Genomic DNA, 27,270 nt, shown 5'->3' on the forward strand with positions numbered 1-27,270 from the left:
CATAATGCTTTGCTTTGCTTGGATGGAAAAATAATAATAATGAAGAGTTAAGGGAGTGAGAGTAATATGGGAAGGGAATACTTGGATAGAAGATAGAGTTAATGAGAGTTTAGAGATGTAAGTTATAAAAATATCCTTATTAAAACGTAAGTTAAATTAAACACTATCAGCATAACATATATGCCATCATTATATCTATTACGTGCAGTGTGTACTGTGTACGTTGATGACAAAATTGTCTGTCAAGGAAGCCCAAGTATCTAGTCTATGTATATTTGTCTTCTATCAAAAAACAAGATCATCTGTATTTGTCTGCTCCAGTCAAAACAGGGGTAGGGCCCATGTGCAGGATGTGGCCCATTTAGAGACATAGCGGACTGGGATGAAGGGATAGGGCCCATGTACGTTTTCCGCGGACGGTCTTCACTTTCATGTCGCTTTCAGTATCTGTTTCTTCTGGACTAGGATTACTAGTAATCATTTACTACACTGCATCGTCGTTGGAGCCAGGCACTTCACCCAATTCTTCTGTATCTCCATCTATCCAGCTACGTTCATTACCAAGAAATCCCCTAACCCTTTGAGATAAACATGTTAACTAGCTCTTCGATTTCCTCCTCTTCTAGTTAGGTAAGGATACTCAAAATCCAATAGAGGCACAGAATCTGGCTATTACTACAATTTCACCTCGCTCGTCGCTGCCGCCTTGTCAACGACCGGTTGCTTTGCAATCACTGGGCGCCAACCCCGCAATCTCGCATATAAAGTCATTCGCTTGGATTGTCTTAGGTTGTATTGAAATTCAATTTACAGAAATGGAGGGATTGGTTTATGCTAGAATGACACCTAGGGTTTCGTTTCAGGCCGTTCCGTCGCTCAATTACCGGCTTTGTCATCCATTCAAGAGGTCAATTCCTGCAACTGTAATGGTCGTCGGCAGGGGGCGTACCCTCTCTGTTCGCCCGATAAGAGCTCAACAGGTTTTCCTTTCATCTGTTCGTTTATTATATGAATAAGTTCGTTTTTGGCTTATTTTATGTACTTGGAGATTGTCTATGAAAGCTAGTTCCTTGCTCTAATTATTTTCCGGTTCTTGAATGTGCTGTGTTAGATGGAGATGGGAGTTTTCATTGAGAAGCAAACTAATACACCCTCTAATTTTGTCATCATAGCCGGAAACCAAGGATGGGGCCGCTGAGAAGGAAGAAGCAGCTGACGTCCTCAAAGTAAAGGAGTGGGAAGTGGGGATGTTACAAGATGAAGTTGCCGCTAGCCAGGGCATAAGTATAAGGAGAAGGCCCCAAACAGGATCCCCAGTTCACTATGTGGGACCCTTCGAGTTTCGGTTGCAGAATGAGGGCAACACCCCTAGTAACATACTTGAGGAGATCATATGGCACAAGGACAAGGAAGTCTCTGAGGTGGCTTTCTTGTTTTAGAGTATTAAAGAAAGATATCTGCTGTCATGTACCCTTATGTGAAAAATCATAGTATTTCTTTTCCTTTTTTATTTCAGTTGAAAGAACGAAGGCCTCTCTATGCGTTGAAGAAAGCTCTTGATGATGCTCCTCCCACAAGAGATTTCATTGGAGCTCTCAAGGCCGCCCATCAACGAACTGGGTTACCTGGTTTGATTGCTGAAGTGAAGAAGGCCTCTCCTAGTAGAGGGATCCTGAGAGAGAATTTTGATCCGGTAATTTTTCACTCCCCTGAATTTTTTGTCATTAATATACAATTCCTAACCTGATCAGCTGATGTCTTACTATGGTCCAAAAAATAAAAGAGCCATATTTTTATTGTCCCTATCTGGATATTCTGCTAATTTATTTCTGCAATTAGTTGCATCAATGCGGAAATCTTTTAGAAAAGAAAAGATTCAATGCGAAAAGGTTTGAGTCTTTGTTAGCTTGATTTTAAGCAAAGGTAGTCATTAACTACAATGCCGCATTGTTCTTTTCCTCCCCTTTTTTTCCTCCGCCAAGTTATAGTCCTGCATCTGTCAGGATCAAGTTGACCATTTCACCCTTCAATTCGTCTTTGAAACGATACTCTGCTTCTAAGATACTGGAATTTTGAAATGACTTCAGTTAGAAAGTTAGAAGAGTTTGAATAATGTGGCACGGAGAGACAATATCCACTTTGTGGTGGCCTCTGAAAGTCTTGATGAAAGGAAAGCATCAACGAAGTCAGGAATTCATATCATTTTTTTCCGCTTGCTTGTTTGTTTCCAGTGATTTGAGAGTTTCTCATGACAGGTTGAAATTGCAAAAGGTTATGAAAAAGGTGGAGCAGCATGCATCAGCGTTTTGACGGACAAAAAGTACTTTCAGGTAAGCATGCCAAGTTGGTCTTTTGAACCTGAAACTACAGTCTTTTGATCGCTAGATATTTGAATATTTGAACAATCATTCGTTAATTTCCTCTTACTTGACTTGATATTAACATCAAAGGGAAGCTTTGAGAATTTGGAGGCGATAAGGGGTGCTGGAGTGAAGGTCTGCTTCTAGATAATTTTAGTTGATTTATCGATGCATGCTTATCTGTGATAATGTTAATTTTTGCAATATGTGCAGTGTCCTCTACTTTGCAAAGAATTCATATTAGATGCATGGCAGATATACTACGCTCGAACTAAAGGTGCAGATGCAATTCTTTTAATTGCCGCTGTTTTGCCTAATCTCGACATCAGATACATGACTAAGATCTGCATGATGCTTGGAATGGCTGCACTTGTGGAGGTCTGAACAGTTATTATCTTTCATTATTAGTTAATATTGTATGCTTTAGTTAAGAACATGTCAGAGATCCCATTTGCTTCAGCTGGTGATACATTCCTCTTTTTGGAGTGAGATGGCCTTGACTAAGCTTTGAACATCTTAACTGTCAGTTCATGCATTATTTTAGAAGCCGAATTACATTAAAAACTTCAATAAGTTTTCATTTAAAAGTGAAAGGCCTGAATTTCTGTGTAGTCATAACCGTTGGTTTATACTAGTTTTCGACGACGTGTTACCTGTTAGTTCTTCTAATCTGAGGACTAACACAAAACTTTACTGCTGCTGTTTTATGATATGAAGCGAGATAGCAGTTTTTACTTGTGATTTAGAATGTTGAATGCTTTGTTGTTGCTTCTGGTATTGATTCCTAGGTGCATGATGAGAGGGAAATGGATCGTGTTCTTGGAATAGAGGGTGTTGAGCTGATAGGCATCAACAACCGCAACCTTGGTAACTTGTCAAAACTCTTACAGATGATGTCATACCCTTTCCAAATTTCATTGGATCGATATACTTATATTCTCTGTCACAATTTGGTGTAATCTGATATTTTTCCCAGAAACATTTGAGGTTGACATTGGTAACACAAAAAAGCTCCTCGAAGGAGATCGTGGTCAGAGGATTCGTGAAAAGGGCATAATTGTAAGTGTCGTATTAAAAGCTGTATGCCTATTGATTATAATAAATATTCAACAAGTATTATACTTTCTCTTGGTTAATAGAGTATCATATATTGAATCTCTTGGTGATACTATTCTTGTTGGCTCTCTTTTATTTTGGAATTTAGGTGGTTGGGGAATCTGGATTATTCACTCCTGATGACATTAACTATGTCCAAGAAGCCGGTGTAAAAGCAGTGAGTTATTTAACTTATAGATTCATTGCTTCCAGATGTGAAGTTTGGCTTCTATTTTGTAGCACATATATTTTATGATTTATTGGATGAAAAAGTCCTTTTACTGCAGATTTTCATATGCTCCGAACCTGACCTGAAAACCAATTCTTATCGTCTTTCTACAGGTATTGGTTGGGGAGTCAATTGTGAAACAAGATGATCCCGCAAAGGGTATAACTGGACTCTTCGGTAGAGACATTTCCTTTGTGACCTTAACTTAGGAAATTTTTGTAATCTATCGTCCCTGCACTTCCTGCCTTGAGAATGCTTCAAATTACATTAAAATGTATGAAGCATAAAGAGGTAAATCTAATTATGAAGCACAGTTGTCACGTGCTCACTCAAGAAACCCTACCGTTTGCCACGATTTTACTTATGATATGAATATCCCACATTACTTAGATGAGGGACTTGTAATCTATTGATAAAGAGGGCAAATGTCTTTATCAATCAGTCAATAATAGTTTTTTAAGTAGTGGAATATGGCCTATTAGGCTCATTGGTTACAATCAGTCCAGTATGGATACTGATTGGGCTAGTGTGGAACGTATGGAGATTTGTTGGGTGTGCGTATGGACACGCGTCTGGCCTCGTTCTTACCAACTCAGCCTTAAAACCTTTCCAAGAAGCCAATGTACATAATAAGATTCTTATCTTCCACCTTGTCCAATAAATTGCTACCAAGAGAGTAAAACATGAGGAATTATTCCTAATGAAACTATGAAAACGAGACAAATACACTTTTTACTTTATTCGTGGAGAGAGTACTATCAAAAAGGCAAAAAAATAAAAATAAATGGAGGGCAAATGCACGACATTCTAAAAGTCCCGATCATCACGCCCAGCCTGAAAGGAAGAAGTAATTTCTCGGATGTTAATATCTGGTGTAATGTTTGCCAGTAAATCATGACTTGATATTTTGCAACGCAAAATAACAAATGCTAGACTGAAATACTTGTAACATGCATTGGTCAGAATCTTAAAGCTTTGCATGTATGTGCAAGTGCAGTTACAGAGGCCGTATAATATTTTAAAAAAAGAGAGAGAGAGAAGCTAAAGTTCATTTGAAGGTGTCTGCATCAATTATCAGTTTCATACTTACATGTGTATCAAGAAGTTCGAGTTCTGCAGAAATGGAGACTATGGAGTTTCAATATCTAAAAATGATCCTTTTCACCTTAGAAACAGATTGAGAAGCAGCATTACAATTATTACCAGCTAAAACTTGTTTCAGTGCATTTTAAAACGCATGACTATCATCTCTTCATCAATATCGAGTTTGGTGAAAAAGAAGAGTTCGAATTCATTTGACTAATAAAGCAGACTAAAAATGGCATATGAATGCACTTTGATGTCAAGAGAGAACATTTGCAGACTTCGGGTTATAAACAATTTTGGTTCAATTATTTCAGAATTTTTCCAAGAAAAAAAAAAGCTTGGGAATTTTTTTACAGAAAGAAAAACGAGATATATAATTTTGTTGCAATGACCAGAATGCAGTCCAGACAGTGATTTATTATGCAAAGTAGCAACTTGTTAGTGTGATGTGCATGACTTACCAGACATGAAAAGGCTTAAACAAGCTCCACAACAAGTGCAGATGCCCCTCCTCCACCGTTGCAGACACCACCAACACCATATTTTCCATTTTTCTGCTTCAGTACCTACAATACCATGACATTTTCATTTGCAATGTCACAAGTCAGTTTATTTGAATACACAAGAAGTTGGGAAGAGAGAAAATGATAAGAAGATTTAACAAGCTGACATCACAAATGGAGATTTAGACAGATTGCAAAGTGAAATAGTATGTCAGCAGAATGATACCCCCAACAGTGTGACCAAGATACGAGCTCCACTACAACCCAGCGGATGTCCCAACGCTACAGCTCCACCATGTACATTAACCTTTTCCTGTAAGCAAAAAAAGAGTACATAACCAACAAGAATGAAGAAGGTCAGTCCTACACAAATGAAATAGGGAGTGAACATAGTTCACAGAAAGCATATAAGATTGTGCCAGAGAGTTGAAAGGAAACACAATCTTGCACATGCATGCATATGTAATTCTACTTGAGAGCATGGGTACAAACAGACACGGAGGGAGGCAGAGGAAATATGTGAGGTATAATTTCAAGCACTCACAGGATTAAGTCCAAGCAGTTTCTGATTTGCAAGAGCCACAACCTGCACAAAAAAACCACGTTGAGTTTTGGGGCCTTGGAGATAGATAAGCATATCATATCCAGCTCCAGATCAGATTAACTGCTACTGTTGAAAACTTACAGCAAATGCTTCATTAATTTCATAATAATCAACTTGAGAAGCATCCAAGCCAGCATTTGAGATAGCTTTTGGTATTGCAAGGGCTGGTGCCGTAGTAAATAACTCTGGTGCCTGCACACAATATTATCAAATGGTATTGGCAAGTTAATAAGATTGAAGATGTAATAATAAGATAAAACATAATTCTTTTTAATAACGATATTAGCAGTCACTCTAAAAGTTATATTCCAAAATAGTCATAAAATGTTTAGTACATGAGCAGCATCAGCATATCCCGTAATCTTTGCAATAACATGGAGCCCAAGCTTGAGTGCAGTCTCTCCACTCACAAGCACTAATGCAGCAGCACCATCACTGTTGAAAGGAGCAATATCATCTCAGTAAAAGCTCGGTGTCGTCCCATTGCATAACTTATAAAACAAATACATAAACAACTCCATACACACTGAAACTCTAGAAACTGAACCAGTTATAACTACAATAACTCATTAGGTAAATGCTCAAAAATTAATTGCTTAGAATCTAGCAAAAGTTAGCTTCCAACACCAAACTAGTAAGTCGTTACTCAAAGGATAATGATTTGAAAAAGTAAACCTCGTGAATTGATTTTCAACAAAGATATAGACAGATGGTCTTGGTCTACATAAACAGAGAGGAATAAATGATTAAATAGAGAATGATAAGGGAGACCTTATGCTGGATGCATTTCCTGCGGTAACTGTGCCTCCAGTCTCCTTGAAACTTGGTCGGAGCTTTCTCAATTTTGCAGGATCGAACTGACATCATGAGAGGAAGGTGAAACAACTTTACTACTAGGCCAAGGACAAGATGTAACTTAGGGAAGGGGGGAAAAACAAATTAAGAAACATAACAGCAATTGGTTTCATAATCACTGAAGTAATATTTACCTTCCCTAATCCTTCATCCTTATCAACTATTGTCGATGGTCTACCCCTTCCTCCAGAAACCTCAACCTGAATGGTTCGGATTTAGGTACATAATAATACTAAAAGAACACAATGTAAGAATCAATCCACTCAAAGCAATATGTCTAACCGGAACAATTTCCCAAGAAAAGGCACCACTATCTTGGGCAGCAATGCCACGCTCAAAGCTCTTTACTGCATAGTCATCCTGCATACACATGCTACACACGTGAGGATAGGGGCCCTGAGGGATATGAATGTATAAAGGGCCACATGAAAGACGCAAAAATTATTTGTATACAACTGACATTTTTAGGATTGAATCAAACTTCCAATGTACAATAAGGTAGATGAAAGAAACAGAAAACAATCCACATAACATTTTCAATTAAGATTCTTCTTTTACTAAGGGAGAGGGGAAAAAGAACATCCATTCAGAAATAAAGAGCGTCCATTCAGAAATAAAGAACACACAACACAATCATTATCAAAGAAAAAGGCAACATAAATAACCCATACACCATTTCTGATGATGCAAACTCTATAAATGAAAAAGATGGGAGTGACAATATACCTGGTCCTCCCTTGTAATAGAATGATTATCAGCACAAATTTCAGCACAATTTCCCATGCCACAGTCATTATAAACATCCCACAACCCATCTTTCAGCATTCCATCAACTAGTGAATCATGTCCAAGTCTAGATCCCTTCCTGTTAAGAATGTCAGAGAATCTTAGTTTTTTAGTTCCAAAATAAGAGAACAATGCATGTGAGGCAGACAGTAACCTTGCTTCAGCCAGATATTTCGGCACATTAGACATGTTCTCCATGCCACCAGCCACAACAACATCATTGATACCCAATTGGATACTCTGTGCTGCGAGCGTTGTCGCTGTAATGATGGACAAAAGAGTTATGCAAAACAATGTGTTATTAGTATTACTCCCAACGTAAAAATAAACACATTAACAATGAAATCAGATGATTAAGCACGAACCTTTCATCCCTGATGCACAGACTTTGTTAACAGTGGTACAGATAACAGAATTAGGAATTCCAGCACCTAATGCAGCTTGTCTTGCAGGAGCCTGCCCCAAATTAGCGCTCAACACATTACCAAAGATTACTTCTTGTACAAGTGATGGGTCAACATTTGCCCTCTTAAGAGCAGCTACAAAATAGGAAAAATTTTTGTAAAACAGATATTACACCATCAGTAAACAGCAGATAACAGGTTGCAATCTTACCTCCAATAGCTATGGATCCAAGCTTGGTGGCAGAGAGAGATGAAAGTGTGCCAAGAAATCCACCCATAGGCGTACGAGCAGCGCCAACAATGCAGACATCTGTAAGAAATAAACTAACAATTAAAACAATACAAACAACTCGAAAAGAATCATAGCAACCGCTGCATATCATGAGCAAGCACCACCAGCGGTTGAGTTTCTTTTCTTTTTTTTTTCCCCTTTATATGACCGCTATGTATTAAAGATCGATTGTAGAGTTTAACAAACCGAACATAAATTTTCAGATTCATCATAGTAAGTCAAATGCAGCACCTCTAGGATTTATTGAATCTGAAGCTGCCACTGGAGCCATGGACTTTTATTGCGAATAGGAATCTGCAGTCTGCACACATTGAAACTTCAATTAGTTTCAGATACATGAATCACGTAAACTCTTAACAACTAAATTTCTATCTCTGACATGTTAAGCAGGGGAAATTATGTTAGCATACTACACAGCAAAAGCATGATGGAAATTAAATACATATCGAACAAAGATAAGTCCAAGTTATCCATAAGTATTATCTTCTCCACAGAAGTACTAAGAAAAAGAGAATGTCAAAAGATAAATTTACAATTAGAAATGATAGATCGAACCTAAACTAACCTTGCCACAGCTGATTCAAATTCACGAAGCCAACGAAGATATAATTACACAAATTACAAATAACATAAAACAATGATACGCAGGTTTTTGGCTGTGAAAAACACAGTAGAACCGTATCTCTTCCTAGGAATTAAAGCTTGTGACCTTGACTTTGAATCACAACATACATTTCATACAAACAGCAAAAGCTCCATCTGACTTCTGAGTAAACGCTAACCTAATTAACAACATGACTAGGTTAAGGTACTTCTATTCAATTTTCCAGAAGAAATCAAATCAACTTAACACTCGAAATTCAAAGCAGCGATCGCTTTTGCCTTCACAAACTTTTCTCAGAAATCATACAGAATTGAACAAAACACGAGATGTAGAACACTCGAGAATTAACAGAACCGAACTAGATCTAATGACTAAGAGAAAGGAATCATTTCTGCGTTTTAATCGTTTTTCGTATACTCTCGCTAAACCATAAATCAATAGGCCAAAGCTTCGATTGCGCAAATCAACATGAAAGATCAAGTAGAAAGAGCTGAAATGCGTAAGCATGGATTAGATTCCGAGAAAAATGCCGAGAAAATCGGGGAGAAAGTGCGGGAAATTGTGATACGAACTAGCAAGGAAATTGAACCGCCTCCAAGTGAATAGCAGACAATAAATCAAAGAAAAGAGATACTAGTTTCTTACCTCTCTCTGTTGAGGCACTGTAGGAGCAAGAATTCTTGAGTTTCAGAGGGAGAGAGAGTCTAAGAATGTGAGCTGAAAGGTTTGCAGTGATGGAGTAAAATTATATAGAGCGAGAGGGAGCCCGAACTGCTCAACCGGCAAGGACGACTGTTTATTTATTTTATTGACAGATCTGTCAATTTACTCCTTCGTTTACTAATTCAGAGTTTTTTTTTTTTAAACTCATAAATAGTGGTCAATTTTGACTTAGTTGGTGTGGGCTGCAGGCGCCAGGCAGGGCTGCGTTGGGCTGAGATGAAAGGATAGAATCGTAAATTCACGGAGTGAGAGGGTGTAGAGTTAGAAAAAGGCCTCACATCATTGAGCACGTGGTGCCCAGGAACCGATTTCATGTGATTCACGATCTCTGCATGTCCCCAATTTTTCGGTCCGAAAACCAATGTTCTATGGAGTTAAACCGGGTATTGGATCCCGGTACGATCCAACTTAAAATAAAACTTCGTTGGTCAAAATCAGTTAGACCGGTCAATTTTATTGGTATTGAAGCGATGTTAAATCGATTTTAAACATATAGAGTCAAGAAGTTCTGAGTTTGGCTTAATTTACCCTATGTGAACAAAATTTATGCGTACTAGTATGACAATTCGAGTTTAACTTCATATAAGATGTTCAAACGACAAATGTATATGATATCATTCTCGATTATAAAAAAAATTGTTAATGTTAAATTCACATTTTACCCATGTTGTTAAACTGGTATGTTGTTCTAAATTTCTAATACTTAATTTGTTACGAATCCTACATATGTTGGGTAAGATACAAAAGAGTGTTTTATAAACCAAACTCACCCCCTAACATATAATAAGGCTTTTTCGTGAGCTTAGTGAGTTGGGCGTTAGCCTGTAATAACTAGGTTTCATCCATTAGTAATTGGGCTCATGAAAAATAAAGTCGCACAAATTTGATGTATCTTTAGAAACCGAACAACTCAAAACGGATAATATTATTGATATATATGGAGATGTTAAGTTATGACATAATTGCATGGGGTTAGACCAAAAATGGAAAAACAAAAATATTAGTCAAGATCATCAGCCTTCGACACATTACACTATCAGTTTTGTGGTTGCCTTTTCTTGACTTAAATTCAGTGTTTATCGCTGCGCTGTTGGTGACAACCGCCTTCAATATTATTGTCATATTCATGCACTTGTCCTCGCTCAACCAAATTTAGGTGGCTACCATAATTGCTGACTAAAAACCCATGTTGACTCAACAAAATAATTGCAGAAATAACTGTTTTTTTACTTGACATTTGACAGACTTTCACGGAATCAACTGTAATCGTATGGAGAAGCACGGCTGGCGTGTTATAATCTTATAGAAGTCTCGAGTTCGAGCATCCTCATTGTATTTAAAATAAAATTGTAATTCTATTTACCAACTAAATTATATTTCCTTTTCTCCTAATTATTATATTTTTTTGTCATAGATTGGGTTTGAATTTGAAGTTTTGAACAAAGGTCAAGAAAAAAATAAATAAAAAAAGATAGGAGAGACAGAATACGAGTTTTCAACATAGTTAATTAGTAAATTTGGAATTAGGATTCAATGACAAAGGCCCTCTCACCAACTTCAATTATCATATTCAACATTTAATTCTAAATTAATATATTTTAAGTAGTGATTCACGACTCTGACTTTAAGCCTAGTTTTCAATACTCCTTGCGTACGTGACCACTAATTCATTAATCAAATGAATAGACTATAGAGTAGAGTAGAATAAGCAAATTAAATATATCCCTTCTTCTTTGAATCTTGTGTCCCAAAGCACATGCTTCACGTGAAATCATGACCCCCACATGTCTCACATGAAATCGTGTGCGTAATTCTCAACATTTAGGATAGTGGAGACAAAAAAACACTGGAATCCATATGATTGTTGATTGAATTTTACATGGCATTGTCAAAGTAAACCATATAATTCTATTGAAGCATCTCATATATACATATAGTGCACCAACCAACATATATACTATCACAATATATTATAGTATACATGTTATTGACGAAATTGTCTGTCAAACGAACTCTAAAGATCACGAAAATATAAAGTAGAGTGGTTTGTTTAGTCCGAAATTTTATATAGAGGTTTGTATGAACTTTTTGTATCGTAATTCCCACAAACGTCCAAATACAGTTTTTTTTTTTTTTTTTTTTTTACATTAGATTTTCCTTGAAATCTGAGAATTGAGTGATGGACTGCATGACGAGACGAGTTAAATAAAAAGAGCTTCGTAAGAAATTTACAATATGTAAATATTAAGATCGGCCCATTATAAAGATTACTCTAGTGGGAGGCCTTCCGTGGTTCTCCGAAGTTTAAGATCGGCCCATGATAAAGATTGCAACCCACCGACTAACATTATAATTTATGTATTTAATTAAATATAATTAAAATTATTTAACGTTAATATATTTAGAATCTCGAGGTCGCCGCTGCATTACTTAGTTGGACCTCAATTTTATCAGATTATAGCATGAGCTTCGTGGTTCCTAATATTGGATTGGGTTAACAATCAACATAGTTTGTGCCCACATACTAGATTTTGATCAAATTTATCCTGTCGTCAGGTGAATTTGCTCGGTAATTGAGTGGTGCCCTGCCAATGCCAATGCCAATGCCCTAGGTTTGGTTTTATGAGAAAAACTTGGGTCATTGAACACTTGAACACAATAATAATTTTCTTTGATAAGACCAACTTATCTAACATAATGAAAATATATTTTCCTCTATTTATTTTGTTTGTTATATTGGGAATATTCCACAAGGAAAAGTGGACGTCATCATAATGAAAACAACCACCCATGAATTGAAAGGCTGCCCAAACTTGTTTTGCCTACCAAACCATGGAATAGGTCATGGTATAACCCTATTGGTTGAAGTCAACTCTAATCAATTCCAAATAGTCCTCATATTCTCCCTTTGACTTGAGCATTAAGCATCACCAACTTATACACCCTATTCTATATATTAGTGTTAGATTTAATTACAAGTCAGGGTTCTAATTACCATTCTTATTATCCCTCAAAAAACCCAACCAGTCCACCCATTAGCCATCAATGATATTTTTAGTACTTAATTCCAAAAAAGATGAATATTAAAATAGCAGTCTTAGAGATCAAATCCTGATATTTTTTGTCCCAATTAACATAAATATGGAGATGAACGCATATGATTTCATGTAGATTATGTGCGTCAATCTTAACATTAGAGATAGTGAGACAAAAAATACTGATATATTTAATTACATTGTTTTAGTTAATGGGCAACCCAAGGTCAAAAATGGAAAAAGACACAGAAATCTCCTGTTTTTTGCTTTTTTGTTTTTCTTTTTTCTGTCTTTTCCATATATGTTGTTGCAGTCAAAGTGACGTGCCTTGAAGTTTCCGTTTGTTTTCACAACAAAGAGATTGCAACCACAAACCGTGTGGCCCTACTTCCCCATTTTCTCCGCATCAAAGCCAGTCTTCCCACAGGAAACACTTATCCTAGTCTTCGTCTCTTCTGCTCTGTTATATTGTTAATCTATTTCTTTCACCAACAAGTCCTCGAACTCTTCACATTTTATATTGTCTGTATCCCTAATTCCTGGTTTTATGCTTGATGATCGCTTTGTACAGCGTTACTAGCCTCTGATTCATTCTTGTCGCTCGGGTTTTATTGAAGAGATTCGATGAGCAACTTGTAGAGCTACAGTTCATCTTGGCGGGCTTGGATTTAGGGGAGTTCCTGATGCTCTGATCTTTGGAGTGCAGATTTGAGGTTTTTGACACCTGCCCTTTTACTTATTCAGTCTATTCTCAAATGGGTTGGTGATGTCTTTGATGCTTGACCGCATTTGGACATCAAGTTTTTATTTTGAATCTTCTACTGATGTTGCTGTAACTGCCGAGTGAGGTGTTTGATGATTTGTGTGTTATCTGTTTGATGGCTATTAATTGCAAGAGAACTCGGATCAGAGATGCGGCTACTCGCCGTTTCTTGTCCGTAGTTTCACTTACATTGTTGGCGGTTTTGCTACTGATTGTTCTACTTAGAACACATTCAGTGGCAACAGCAGTAGATGAAGTAAATGAGTATTTTGATGGAAGTTACAATTATTCACAGATTAAAGAAAAACTTAACCTCCCCTGGCAGAATAAGTTTTCAATTCAATTGGAAAAGCTAAACCAGTTGCCTCCTAGAAATAGAGATTTATACCCAAATCTAGCAAAGGATCACATAGTTATTGTACTATATGTACACAATCGAACCCAGTATCTGAAGATAGTTGTAGAGAGCTTGTCTCAGGTACAAGGAATTAGTGAGACTTTACTGATAGTTAGCCATGATGGGTACTTCGAAGAAATGAACAATATTGTGGACAGTATTAAATTTTGCCAAGTGAAGCAGATATTTGCCGTTTATTCACCCCATGTATTTCCCAATAGTTTTCCCGGTGAATCGCCTGCTGACTGTAAGGATAAGGATAATGCAAGAAAGAAGCACTGTAATGGGACCCCTGATCAATATGGGAACCACAGGTCACCGAGGATAGTGTCGCTAAAGCACCATTGGTGGTGGATGATGAACACAGTGTGGGATGGATTAAAGGAGACCCGCGGGCGCATTGGTCATATTCTTTTCATAGAGGAGGATCATTTCATCTTTCCCAATGCGTATAGAAACTTACAAAGACTTGTAGCACTGAAACCTCAGAAATGCCCTGATTGCCATGCTGCAAATTTAGCCCCTCTTGATGTAAACTCAAGAGGAGAAGGGAAGGATACCTTAATTGCAGAGAAGATGGGAAATGTGGGCTATTCATTTAATCGAACGGTGTGGAGAAAAATTCATAGGAAGGCGAGAGAGTTTTGCTTCTTTGATGATTATAATTGGGATATAACAATGTGGGCAACAGTTTATCCCTCTTTTGGTGCTCCCGTTTATTCATTACGAGGGCCCCGTACTAGTGCGGTTCACTTTGGAAAGTGTGGTTTGCATCAGGGCCATGAGAAGAAAGGTGCTTGCATTGATAACAGTAAGGTTAAAATTCAGGTAGAAGATGCTGACAAGGTTCCCAACATTGTATCAAAATGGGGCGTGCGGGTCTATGAGCTTCAGCAAGGGTATCGTGCTGGGTTCAAGGGATGGGGAGGCTGGGGAGATGAGAGAGACCGTCAGTTGTGCTTAAATTTTGCTCTCATGTATCACTCCACAAATATTGGTTATACTGCCTGAAGACATAAGATTTGGCCCAGTCCTATACTCTTTTGTTGTATCTGGTGAGTTTCGGGAGATTTATTTTGTAGCAGTTATATGTTCGTAATATCTTTTTTATTGAATTATTTTTTTTCACAACGGTTTAGAAATGAAATTAGATTTTTCTTTTTATTATGGTGCATTTGTGGCCAAACGAACATGTGGCTCAGTGATAGAGTTGCAGAGGTGCAACCTAGAGTTCACAGGTTAAATTCCTGGAAACATTCTCTTCACATATTATGTGGGGTAATGTCAGCGTGCATTTTGCATGTCCCCGACCCCGCCCAATGCAGGAGTGTTGCGCATAGGAGTTGTTTACCTTTCCATATATACATATTTGTCGGCATGTATCTATGCATAAGTATGCGAAGTGTAAAACAGTTTTTTTCTTTGCATGTATTGTGATTAAGAAATAGATATCTCATTCAGTTTTAACAGTAGAGCTGAGAATATTCAGGTATTCATCTACTTACTTGCCTGTCCCAGGAAAAGAAATTAATTTAAATTCCTAACTTGTCTACTGTTCAGTCATTGTTGAAAATTTAACTCACAGGTTCAAGGAACAAAAACTTGGTTTCAAGAAAGCTTCATTTAAGATTGTTATTACTTAGACATGTTAGGGGGGCTACAAACAATACCTTTTAGATTCTATACTTAAGAAAGAACAAGCGAGTATAACTGTCATAAGTTTATTGGCATCATGTTTCATATATATAATCATGAAGTGACATTTCAATGTGATTTAGCAGGGATTGGGATATAAATGAGTATTGAGTATTGGAAGGTGATTTTGTTTCATTTCAGTAATCATGGCTGTGACTGATTTGAACTTACAAACTAGGGAAACATTGAAACAACATTGGAAAAAAGAAAAGAAAAGCCTTTATGTTGGATGGTGAAGTCATTGATTGTTTATCTATTTCTTGTAAAATCAAAGGCTTTGATGAAAGTTACCTAGCACTTGGAAGGATAAACCATAGCAAGTTGGGAGTTGGAACATTACAGGAACTGGAGCTGTTTGAAAATTCATTTTGTTTGAATGATTATTCTTCAAACCAGTGGAGAAATTTGTGAGCAATTTATTAGCAGCCAAGCTGATACAGTTTTTAGCAGTAGCATGCCAGCATTATGGAGAAACGTTTTCGTTATTGTTTCTTAGAACTCTAGCTTCACATTTCTAGTGTTTTCTTTGAGATTTTTTCTCCAATCATGTCTTGCATCGAGCCTTTAACTTTTGAATCTATATTATCTTTGATATAAAAGGCAACTCCTCTTGAAAGAAAATACCTTTACATCACTGCATTCTTAGGTTTGCGCTCACAAAGTGATCAAATATTATTGTATCTCAAAGCGGTTTGGAGAATAAAAGCTTTTGATTTTGCTATGGTGAATCAATCTGTTATGGTGAACCAATACTGGTTGCCTTATACTGTCATTAGTTCTTACATGCGTGCAACTCTGCTGATCCCAAAATTTTCAGAATTTAGACTGCTTTTGTTGCTGTCGAAGTTTTATACGATTGTAAGCACCCTCTAATACTGTAGGCTACAGTCTGTAGCCATTCCATTTTTTGCTCTGATAATTGATGATCACATTCTGCATTCGCATTGAACTACAGCTGGTTGTCTGCGACATCGATTTGTACTCCAACTCTGTGTTCATAAAGAACCATCTGTGGAAGAAAGAATTTTTTTTAAACCTGGGTATGAGCTGTATGTACTTTCTAGTGTCCTTTGCTCTGTGACTCAATGGCCAGCAACTGATAGTGAATGAAGTGGTTCTTATTAGCTAGCCACACCCGAGTAACAGCAAAGCTTAGCACTGTGCTGTCACCATTTGTGTTAAATGGTGAGTAGCCTTGGTGTACATTCTCCTTTGATTGAGTTGATTTCTGGTCGTCTATACATAATAGTATAATTATAGTCATTCATTCTATGCATTTATAAATATAAAGGAGGGTATGAGAAAATCTGACAGTATTGTCACTTCATGATGAAATTTGTTATCCATGCTGCCGTTCGATCGACTGGTCATCTAGTCTGATGAGAATTTTGATATCCATGGTGATGGTATGATTGGAGTCATTGGACAAACTCATGCCTCTGCTACCCGGAGAATCAAAGTGCCAGAATGGTCAGTTGCATTGGTTAATCATTCCCTGTTGAGATTTGGGTGCATTTGATAGGATTAATCGGTTCTAATATGTTGCCTTGAAATAACGTTGGGAGATGATGATAGAAATCTTGCCTTCCCGCGTTTCTGGATCAATTGGTTTGGAAGAAATGCTTAGCCATTGAAGTTCCTTTGTGTTATTGGTTTCTTTTGTCTCAGTAATGGCTCAAAGAATACACTAGATCAGAACTTTTCTTCTTTGGGGGGGGGGGGGGGGGGGGGGGGGGGGAGTACTCAATTGCCAATAAGATGAGGTCATGAGTTCTAGTGGGAGAAACGAGAACATTTCTTGAACATTGGGCATCGATCTATATGTTGACAGTCGTAGCTAGAACTCATGATCTCGTGGAGGTGGAGAATGATCTCGTGGAGGTGGAGAAGGGAGTACGCAAACGCCAATCAGATAAGGTCATGAGTTTTAGTGAGAGAAACAAAAACATTTCTTGAATGTTGGGCATTGATCTATATATTGACCGTCGTAGCACTACGCGTCGATCATATTTCGCCCTAATATTGCCAAAATCAAAACTTTCTATTATTTTATCAGCCATCCTCACCTTATTTAGTTCTAGATTGAACAAATATTTTTAAATCATTCGAATGTATTCCCACAAAAATAATTAAATTCTGAGAAGGAGGAGGATTACGGCTTTCCATACCCAAAAAGGGGTTAATATAATATGTCATAACCTTGGCCGTATTCCATCCAAGTAGTCTCGACGGAGCCGCCCAAACCCACCAACACCAAGCGATTCAAACTCCAATCTCCACCAACACGACCACGGCGGAGGCGGCGCGATCCTTAATAATAACTAGGTTAAAGATAAATCTCAATAAATAGGTCATCGGAAGAATTTCTGTATATTTAGTGCGGTTAAAGATAATTATGGTTACATTTTGATTTTTCAGGTTCGTTGCTTAAACGGCGCCAAAAGCATGTATCAAACCTGCTCCGCTGCGCCATGTTTCGTTGCTTCTTCGCTTTCAGTCACAAGCGACTCTCCAACAGTTCGAAATCTACTACAATATGTAATCAAATAGATTACCGATTTTCCACTCTCATTCCCTCACCTTCTCTTCCTCAACAACACAACCACCCTCTCCTCTACAAAACCCAGATAATCGATCGGCGTTTCAATGTATCTCGTCCTCATGTAATCCCATTGCAAAACTCGGTTGATCAATACAAAACTACCCAAATTGAAATAAAAAACTCGCCTTGCTCTTTAAATGTTTCGCACCAAGGTTTTGAGATGGCTGAATATTTGTTCGATAAGCATCAGGGTGCTTGTTGTCCAAAGGAGGCTAAGCAGTTTCATCTGCAGATTGTAAAGCATGGGTTTGCTAGTGATATTTTCCTGTGCAACACCCTAATTATTGTATTTGTAGGAATTGGTGATATGGGATCAGCACAAAAGCTGTTCGATGGAATGCCTGAGAGGAATACTGTAACTTGGACGTGTTTGATATCAGGATACACGCAGAATGGCATGTCAAGCAGGGCATTTACAGTGTTCAAAAATATGCTTCGTGAGGCGCTTTTCCCTAGTCCTTATGCTTTTGGCAGCGTTCTTCGAGCTTGCCAGGAGCTTGGACTGGACGGGCTTAATTTTGGAATGCAAATTCATGGTTTAATTTCAAAGTCTTGTTATGCATGTGATGTTGTGGTCAGTAATGTGCTAATATCGATGTATGGGAGCTTCTGGGGTTATATTGCATTTGCTCGCCGTGTTTTTGATGAGATACTCAATAGGAATTCAGTGTCCTGTAATTCAATTATTTCAGTTTATTCACAACGTGGACATGTTCTTTCTGCTTTTGAGCTGTTCTCAAACCTGCAAAAGGGGGGGTTGGGGTTCAGTTTCAAACCTAACGAGTACACCTTTGGCAGTTTAATAACTGCTGCTTGGTCTTCCCTTGGTTCAGGTTTGTGCTTGCTTGAGCAGATGCTCGGAAGGGTTAAAAAATCTGGATTTCTTTCAGATCTGTATGTGGGTAGTGCTTTGGTTAGTGGATTCGCAAGGTTTGGGTTGGTTGATCATGCAAGAAAAGTTTATGAGCTTATGAGCCAAAGGAATGCAGTCTCCATGAATGGCTTGATGGTTGGACTTGTCAGACAGAAGCGTGGTGAGGAAGCTGCTGAAGTGTTTGTGCAGTTGAGAAACTTAATTGACATCAATAGTGATTCCTATGTGATTCTATTAAGTGCTTTTGCAGAGTTTGCTGCATTGGACAGAGGGAGAAGAAGGGGTCAAGAAGTTCACGGATATGTAATCCGAACTGGGTTAAGGGATTCTGTGGTTGCGATCGGAAATGGACTTATTAATATGTATGCTAAATGCGGGGCTATCAGTGATGCTAGATCAGTATTTAAATTCATGGTTAGTAAAGATTCAGTCTCATGGAATTCCATGATCTCTGGCCTTGACCAGAATGAGTGTTTTGAAGATGCAGTCAAGAGCTACCGTGCAATGAGGAGGACCGGATTGACGACGTCAAATTTCACGTTGATAAGTACATTGAGTTCCTGTGCGAGCTTGGGTTGGATCACTTTGGGACAGCAATTGCACAGTGATGGGATCAAATTGGGCCTTGATTTGGACGTTTCAGTTTCGAATGCACTCATTGCATTATATGCAGAAAGTGGATTCCTTGCTGAATGCCAGAAAATTTTCTCCTTGATGTGGGATCATGATCAAGTTTCATGGAATTCTGTTATTAGGGCATTGGCTGATTCAGAGACATCAGTTTCTGAAGCCGTTGAATATTTCTTGGAAATGATGCGAGCTGGATGGAGTCTCAACAAAGTTACCTTCATAAATGTTCTTGCTGCAGTGTCATCTCTCTCCCTCTGTGAATTAAGCCACCAGATACACACTCTACTGCTAAAACACGATATGGTCAATGACAGTGCTATTGAAAATGCACTTATAACTAGCTATGGTAAGTGTGGAAAGATGGACCAATGTGAGAAAATCTTTTCTAGGATGGCTGAAAGAAGAGAGGAAGTTAGCTGGAGTTCCATGGTTTCTGGATACGTTCATAATGAGCTCTTGCCTGAGGCTGTGGATTTGGTCCGGTTCATGATGCAGAGGGGTCAGAGATTGGATGGTTTCACCTTTGCTACTGTTCTTAGTGCTTGTGCCTCCGAAGCAACATTAGAGCGTGGTATGGAAGTCCATGCTTGTGCAATTAGAGCTTGTTTAGAATATGATGTTGTGGTTGGGAGTGCACTTGTTGACATGTACTCCAAATGTGGAAGAATAGATTATGCATTGAGATTTTTCAACACGATGCCTGTGCGGAACATTTATTCTTGGAATTCAATGATATCAGGCTATGCTCGTCATGGAGATGGGGACAAAGCTCTAAAGCTATTTACACAAATGAAGCAAGATGGTCAGTCACCAGATCATGTCACCTTTGTGGGAGTGTTATCAGCTTGTAGCCATGTTGGGTTGGTTGATGAAGGATTCTGGCATTTCAAGTCTATGACTGAAGTGTATGGATTGGCTCCCAGGATGGAGCACTTTTCATGTATGGCTGATCTTCTTGGGCGGGCAGGTGAACTTGACAAGTTAGAAAGTTTCATCCATACCATCCCAATGAAGCCAAACGTTCTTGTTTGGAGGACAGTGTTAGGGGCTTGCTGCAGATCGAATGGTCGCAACACGGAGTTGGGTAAGAGGGCTGCTGAAATGCTTTTAGAAATGGAACCAGAGAATGCTGTGAACTATGTGCTTCTATCTAACATGTACGCTTCTGGAGGCAAATGGGATGATATGGCAAAGGCTAGGAGGGCTATGAGGGAGGCAGCCGTTAAGAAGGAAGCTGGGCGTAGCTGGGTCACCATGAAAGATGGTGTCCATGTTTTTGTTGCCGGGGACAAATCCCACCCGGAGAAAGACAAGATCTATGAAAAGCTCAAGGAACTCAACCGTAAAATAAGGGATGCTGGATATGTGCCACAATCAAAATATGCATTGTATGATCTTGATGTGGAGACCAAGGAAGAACTCCTGAGCCTTCACAGTGAGAAAATTGCAGTTGCTTTTGTTCTGACTCGCAATTCAGGAATGCCTATTAGGATCATGAAAAATCTTCGGGTGTGCGGGGATTGCCATACAGCCTTCAAATATATATCAAAGGTTGTTGGTAGGCAAATAGTACTCAGGGATTCCAACAGATTTCATCATTTTGAAGATGGTGAGTGTTCATGCCATGATTACTGGTAATTCTTTAATGATCCCCATTAGTTTTTTGAGGCTCATCATTCATCAAGGATCCCAATATGGAGAAACTTGAAAAAGAAGCTTCATCATTCTTTGAGTGAATAAATCAAGCTAGATCATCAGAGTAGCCTAACTCATGGATCAGTCTTTTCCCTGTATAGTCCTATGAGGATCAGCATTGTTGTACACTAAATTGCTTAAGTTAACACATTTCCAATTACCAATTTTGGCCTGATTGAAGTGATGTGTCCTGGTTATTTATACTTGGAGAGGTGCTAATGCAATGAATGAAACTTTCATTGATTTTGTCTTTCTTTTCTGAAGTTTTTGACTCTTGAACCTTTTTTTTTTCTTTTCCTCATGAACCTTTAAAGACGTAAAGAGGCATTTCACTAGTAACCACAACCATGGTCAATTAGAATTTTCAGTTTTTCTTCAATAGGACTGAATATTAAACTTGATGTCTTTGTCAATCTAAACTTTTTTATTATGATTAGTTGATAAGCCAACAAAAACCACAAAAAACTGTGGGTTGCAGTGGGGGTGAGGGGATCATATACTGTTAAATTTTTGTCTCCCACTTGTCTGCCCGTTGATTTCATATGTTTTACTGTTTAGGCTTAAGGGAACCTAAGTGGGTGGCAACTGGCAAGCCAGTTCCATTGTCATTTTACTAATCCCATGTTTTGTTTTCTCTTTGTTTTTTAATATGGTTTTCATCTTTACTTTTGACATTGATCACATCATTTTGTGCCTTGTATATGGACAAGATTTTGACCAGGTTCTTTCTCTTTCACTTCTTGCTGATAGTTGCTTATTTATTCAGACTTAGGATATACAAACACTTGAGGTTTGAATATTTATTTGTGAAATCTTGGTTCTATGGACTTAACCCACTTCTAAGCCGCTAATCATGTGAGTTTTGATCCAATATTATCTGTCACCAGCGTGATTCGGCCTATTTTACCCACTCAATCATTCGAACTCCGAAAAACATACTGAATTAGGTGGTTACTGATTACTCAATTTTTTTTGTTTAAAAAGACATGGGCCCAAGAAAGAATGGTTTGTTTGGGTAATTGGGTTTGTGTCTATATCCCTCTCTCTTGTGGCAGATTCTAGATGAATATTGGGTAGCTGATTATGTGGCTAAGCAAACATGCTGTGTTGCCTGCTAAATAGCATGGAGTAAATGATTCCTTATTTTTGGTAAAGGTTGGACACAGTTGTAAAGTTGGTTGGAAGATGAAGGGACAAGTAATGATTTCGTGGAATACCTTAAGATCTCCAAGAATTGCTGGAGATTGGGGAATTGCCTTGAAGAGTGATACTTGGCACAGAAAAACACACTTTTGAGAGTTGGTAATCTCAATATTGCATGCGTGGCAATGCATTTGACCTGTAAAGTATCTGGATGTGCTAATCTTGTCGACTGGATCAGTAATACAATCAAAATTCAGATAAATCCTTTTTTGTCTTCTAGTGCTGTTTACTGGATAGGAACAAATGGATTTGTTTTCTGTCTCTTTGGCTGGTGTTTTGTTGAAAAAGAAGAAGAAGAAAAGGAAGACTTAAGATTATTATTCAGTCATTGTCTTTTTGTTTAAAGAAGACTTGGAGTCAATTATGGAGTTTCTTGGGAGCTTCTTTGAAGGTTAAGAGATCAACCACGCATGCAATAAAGCAAAGACAAATTGCCCCCCCGATGATGTGACCTAAAAAAAATTTTAAAAAAAATCAAGGATACTAACAAATCATGTGGGGTCCTACATGATTTTGTGTCGATATGCCTTGATGCCTATCCATGTTGAGATTAATAATCTAGATCGGATTCATATAACCAAACAGAGTAGCTTATAAATAAAGCTCAACTCCTCTCGTCCAACCACGTGTTTTTTTGAATCTAAATACCAATGATGATTGTTAAAAAAATAATCGAGTGGCTTATAAATAAAGCTCAACTCCTGTCACCCAACGACATGTTTTTTTGAATCTAAGTATCAATGATGATCGTTCAAAAAATAATCTAGTGGCTTATAAATAAAGCTCAACTCCTCTCTCACCCAACGACGTGTTTTTTGATTTTGAATCTAAGTCCCAATGATGATCGTTCAAAAAATAATCGAGTGACTTATAAATAAAACTCAACTCCTCTCACCCAACGACGTGTTTTTTGAATCTAAGTACTAATGGTGATTGCTCAAAAAATAAATTAGTACCGACCAATAGCTTAGAGTGAATAATAATATTGTGGATGTGTTTAGGCTGTGATTTCTAACAATCCAAACCAAAGCGTTGTCATTTTTAAATGAACATAGTTTGAAAGTGATATATTGCCTACTCCTGGTGTCAAATCATTAATTTGAACATTAAACTACATTGCGATTGATTATTGAAGGAAATACAGGAAGTGGCTTGAAGATGAGTTAATTTATACTGAAAAAAGCAGAGGAAGAGGAGGACAAAGAAGGATCAATATCAGTCTACATGTTAAGGAAAATAATGGCTAAACAATGATTCCTTGAGCTTCCAATTTGATTCCTTCCTTCATCTTTCTAATAAAATCATCACATTTCTTCTTCAATTCCTCCGCAGTTTCTGACCCAAATCCATCTTCATCAATAACAGCAATTTCATTTATCTGCTCTTTGAATTCTTCTTCTTCTTCAATTATCGACCTGGCATCATACTCTGTTTCTTTCACTATAACCAGAGACGTCTCTTCTACATGCTGCTGCTCTTCTTGAACAGCTACAACTGATGCTTTCATCTCCCTCTGCAATTCTGATCGATCCTTTCGATTCTCCTTTGCACCCATTAGACCCGCGTTCTTGACGATGAGTACTAGGATTCCATTGCAGAGAAGGAACATGTAGTTCTTGTCATTGTTGTAGCTGAAAAGCTGAATTGTACAAGTAAAAAACTGGAATTTTGAGTAACGGAGGAAGGCAGGAAGTAGGACGGCTAAGAATGAAACTGAAAGTAAAAACTTAGAAGCTAAGTTGAGAGTAAAAGATTGGACGATTCTCTGTTGCTTGAGTGATTCCATGTTTCGAAGCTTCTCTGTTAACAGAAACAGAGGTTTCAGTTTTTTTTTGAAGTTGGGTTGAGAACGCTAGAGAAACAGAGCTGGTGCTTTATAACAAAAATGGATGTATGCTGGATATTACAGAAGTAACCTTGATTTTAAGAGTGGAAGGTAAAGGGTATTCAAGGGAAAAAGACCAAGTCGGTCAACTGTCCTGTCCTCTATTATTAATTTATTATTGACCCAGCGACCACGTTACAATTTTAAGTTTTAACTTTATTTTTTAAAAAAATAATTTTCCCCATTTGAAAATCTGAATTTCTACAATTTCGGTGAACAATTAATATAAATTTAACCAACCAATCAATTAAATAAATTTTTCATATGGATTTTTTGATTATCGATTCGGTGTAGTTCTTAACAACCCTAGCAACAACTGTTATATTGGGCTAATTTCGGGAATTTCAGGGTCACATGGGTATCTTGGGCCTGAATATGGCGACGGACCGGCCTGAGTTTGTAGCCCATGTTCAGGTCTACAGTGAAGGAATAATTTCCGATTGTGGGTGTCCATTTGGGAGTTTGTTGTTAGACTTCTGAAACTCGTATTCTTTTGGCAATCCGAGGTTCCTCAATAATAATAGTCCTTACAAACTCCTCAAGCTCATGTTTAGAGTGAAAACTCACTTCAAGCTAAGAGAGCAGTTAGCCACGAACATATGAAACCATTTTGCTGTAATTTGGATGTTTGTTTTTTCTTGGTCGGTCCTCTTCTGTTTACCATTCTATCGCTTGTTTGCTTTGCTTTGTTCACATTATTTTCATCATCATCACACGCACATACCATATATTAGTACAACATGACTAGAAATTTCACATCTGTCAACTAATAATGCATACATACTCATGTCATTCCTCAAGTAGTCATCCGGATTCATGATTGGTTTATGGCAAAATCAACAAGTTAAAACTCATTCACTCCACCCAAACCTTATTTTTTACAGACTGCAAAAGATTCATGTACATAGCTGAGTTCTGGGTTTTCAATGAATGTGTACACACACACACATCTATATGGTCTTTCAACATATAAATGATGAAACTCTTCAATGCAATAGTTGCATCGCATGTCAGCATGTGGGCATACTCTGCAATACACAAAGTGTACAAATGACAGTCATGAGTCATTGTAGAAATAAGTGAGAAATGTGAAATTCTATGCGCACTCCAAGGTTTCATTCATATACTCTTGTAAGCTTGCAATAAATCAAGTTCCTCTCAGCATGAAAAGAACAATAGCTAATATATTTTTTTTCTCCAAATGTGTCCACCAGACAAGTCCAACACAATACAAAACAATGAAATCCTCTCAATTATAGGTGGGGTCATCGTCAAAACCCTTTGTGAATCTAATGTCCATATCAATCCTTTATATTCATTGATATTGAATCATATGCTTTCCGTCTCTCAGGACTTGGGTGTTCCCTTTATGTGCCAAACTCCAACACCAAGAGACAAACATATAGGTTCTACGTGACCCAGATGGAAGAATATTATTTAACCTAAGAAGTCCATCATATAATATTCTAAAGTTAGTGTCTTAATCGAATATTAGATCATTCGTATTGTTTTCTTGGTCTCTATTTGTTGATTATGAAACCTAGTTGAGGGAATCTTTTGGCATCAAAAATCAAGAGGTTCTTATAGTCAGCTCCTAGCTAGGTAAGGCACCTCCTACTAATACATGGCCCACCAACGCACAGACAAAGATTTGCAGATTTTGCACATATTCTCTGTAGTCTACAACTGTATGTACTATGTACATGGCACTAAACCGAGACTCAAAAAACTTAGTGAATTTCACAGCGGCTCTGAACAAAAATCTTGGAGTGTGTAAAGAAAAGCAATAACAAAAACAACAAACAACAAATGCTCTCTTGACTCAAAAACAATAAACAAGAGTACTAAAGCATCGGTTTCAGCTCTTCTGCCTTGGACCTTTTCATTTGGCCACTTCTTTCACTACTCGATACCCCCCCTCACACGCATTTTCACAAACACCTTCTCTCCAAATAGTCAAGCACATACAAGCACAACCTTTATTACTTCTCTACGCACAAACAGAAAGAAAATGCGATATATGCTCACACTCTCCCTTGAATCTTACGACACCCGCACTCTTTCTCTCTCTCTCTCTCTATATATATATATATATATATATATATATATCTCAAGCTTCACTCACTCACTTAGTCAACATGGCGCAGCAGCAATTCAATCAAATCCAGCACAACTACCATCGACAGCCTATGAAACTAAGCAAAGCAGGAGATAGAGAGAGGAGATACAAGTTTCACCTTAACGACCACATTGACATCCTAATCGAGATCCTGAAGCGTCTAGACGGCCGATCTTTAAGTGTGGCAGCCTGCGTGTGTAGACTCTGGTGCACCATTGCGCGCAGCGACTCGCTCTGGGAGAACCTCTGCTTCCGCCAGGTGTCTCCTCCGCCATCCGGTGTGCGACCAGTTGTGGTGGCGTTGGGCGGGTATAGACGTCTTTACATGGTTTGCGTCCGGCCCGTGCTGAGTCGGCTTGGCGATGAGTCGGGGAGGACGGGTCGGAGAGTTTGGAGTCGGGAGGAGGTGCAGCTTTCGCTCTCTTTGTTTTGCGTTGATTACTATGAGAGGCTCGGAGTTGGGGAAAGATTTGGTAACGCGTCCCCATCGTCTCTCTTGTTCCTATGAACTAATGAAGGCCAATCAACGTCTGATCACTCACGATAGGGATCACGTATCTCAGTTATACGCAAATAATTTATGTGCATCATTTCAGACACGTGGAGTCACGAATCAATCTATTTGGATATTGTGTGTCCAATTCAATAACTGGAACAACTCGAATATCAATAATTGAGATCTTATCATTTTCGACATCATTCTTCGTTTTTATTCTTTTTAGTTTTATGATGAGGAACATGACTAAAAATTCCGAATACTTGAATTGTCCTTTTATATAATAAATCATATGACGCGAGGTCTTGAGTCTCTCTAAAGAATTCATCTCCAAA

The 27,270-nt window shown here is 38.0% G+C and overlaps 5 protein-coding genes across 8 annotated transcripts; 4 read left to right on the forward strand and 1 right to left on the reverse strand.

The window, feature by feature from the left end:
* Window positions 1–480: 480 nt before the first annotated feature.
* Window positions 481–4,451, forward strand: LOC119991625 (indole-3-glycerol phosphate synthase, chloroplastic). Of its 3 annotated transcripts, none has more exons than XM_038837991.1 (10): window positions 482–980; window positions 1,173–1,421; window positions 1,517–1,693; window positions 2,256–2,330; window positions 2,451–2,495; window positions 2,574–2,738; window positions 3,149–3,227; window positions 3,337–3,419; window positions 3,565–3,633; window positions 3,798–4,451. In XM_038837991.1, the coding sequence occupies exons 1-10, from the start codon at window positions 816–818 to the stop codon at window positions 3,891–3,893; spliced, it is 1,203 nt and encodes a 400-aa protein (XP_038693919.1). In that variant the 5' UTR covers window positions 482–815; the 3' UTR covers window positions 3,894–4,451. The 3 variants fall into 3 exon arrangements, with proteins under 3 accessions (XP_038693920.1, XP_038693919.1, XP_038693921.1); XM_038837993.1 differs by having other exon boundaries at window positions 839–980; window positions 1,112–1,421; XM_038837992.1 differs by lacking the exon at window positions 2,451–2,495 and having other exon boundaries at window positions 481–980.
* LOC119991624 (acetyl-CoA acetyltransferase, cytosolic 1-like) lies at window positions 4,297–9,620 on the reverse strand. Of its 2 annotated transcripts, XR_005466246.1 has the most exons (16): window positions 9,464–9,614; window positions 8,446–8,515; window positions 8,134–8,232; window positions 7,884–8,057; window positions 7,673–7,778; window positions 7,459–7,597; window positions 7,015–7,092; window positions 6,867–6,932; window positions 6,649–6,734; window positions 6,213–6,312; window positions 5,959–6,069; window positions 5,818–5,859; window positions 5,500–5,586; window positions 5,232–5,336; window positions 4,775–4,849; window positions 4,315–4,518 (listed from the first exon to the last, which is right to left on the reverse strand). XR_005466246.1 is itself a non-coding variant. In XM_038837990.1 (15 exons), the coding sequence occupies exons 2-14, from the start codon at window positions 8,483–8,485 to the stop codon at window positions 5,247–5,249; spliced, it is 1,218 nt and encodes a 405-aa protein (XP_038693918.1). In that variant the 5' UTR covers window positions 8,486–8,515; window positions 9,464–9,620; the 3' UTR covers window positions 4,297–4,518; window positions 5,232–5,246. The 2 variants fall into 2 exon arrangements, 1 of the variants encoding a protein (XP_038693918.1); XM_038837990.1 differs by lacking the exon at window positions 4,775–4,849 and having other exon boundaries at window positions 4,297–4,518; window positions 9,464–9,620.
* A 3,306-nt stretch (window positions 9,621–12,926) lies between these two features.
* Window positions 12,927–14,900, forward strand: LOC119992087 (alpha-1,6-mannosyl-glycoprotein 2-beta-N-acetylglucosaminyltransferase-like). Its single transcript, XM_038838710.1, has one exon. It carries the CDS (start codon window positions 13,455–13,457, stop codon window positions 14,745–14,747), a length of 1,293 nt encoding a protein of 430 aa, XP_038694638.1. The 5' UTR covers window positions 12,927–13,454; the 3' UTR covers window positions 14,748–14,900.
* A 2,695-nt stretch (window positions 14,901–17,595) lies between these two features.
* LOC119992263 (putative pentatricopeptide repeat-containing protein At5g09950) lies at window positions 17,596–21,485 on the forward strand. Its single transcript, XM_038838961.1, has 2 exons — window positions 17,596–17,756; window positions 17,850–21,485. Exon 2 carries the CDS (start codon window positions 17,903–17,905, stop codon window positions 21,173–21,175), a length of 3,273 nt encoding a protein of 1,090 aa, XP_038694889.1. The 5' UTR covers window positions 17,596–17,756; window positions 17,850–17,902; the 3' UTR covers window positions 21,176–21,485.
* Window positions 21,486–25,801: 4,316 nt separating this feature from the next.
* Window positions 25,802–27,103, forward strand: LOC119992265 (F-box protein SNE-like). Its single transcript, XM_038838965.1, has one exon. It carries the CDS (start codon window positions 26,459–26,461, stop codon window positions 26,945–26,947), a length of 489 nt encoding a protein of 162 aa, XP_038694893.1. The 5' UTR covers window positions 25,802–26,458; the 3' UTR covers window positions 26,948–27,103.
* The last annotated feature ends 167 nt before the right edge of the window (window positions 27,104–27,270 follow it).

Source organism: Tripterygium wilfordii, chromosome 22, assembly GCF_013401445.1.
Source record: "Tripterygium wilfordii isolate XIE 37 chromosome 22, ASM1340144v1, whole genome shotgun sequence".
Lineage (NCBI taxonomy): Eukaryota > Viridiplantae > Streptophyta > Magnoliopsida > Celastrales > Celastraceae > Tripterygium > Tripterygium wilfordii.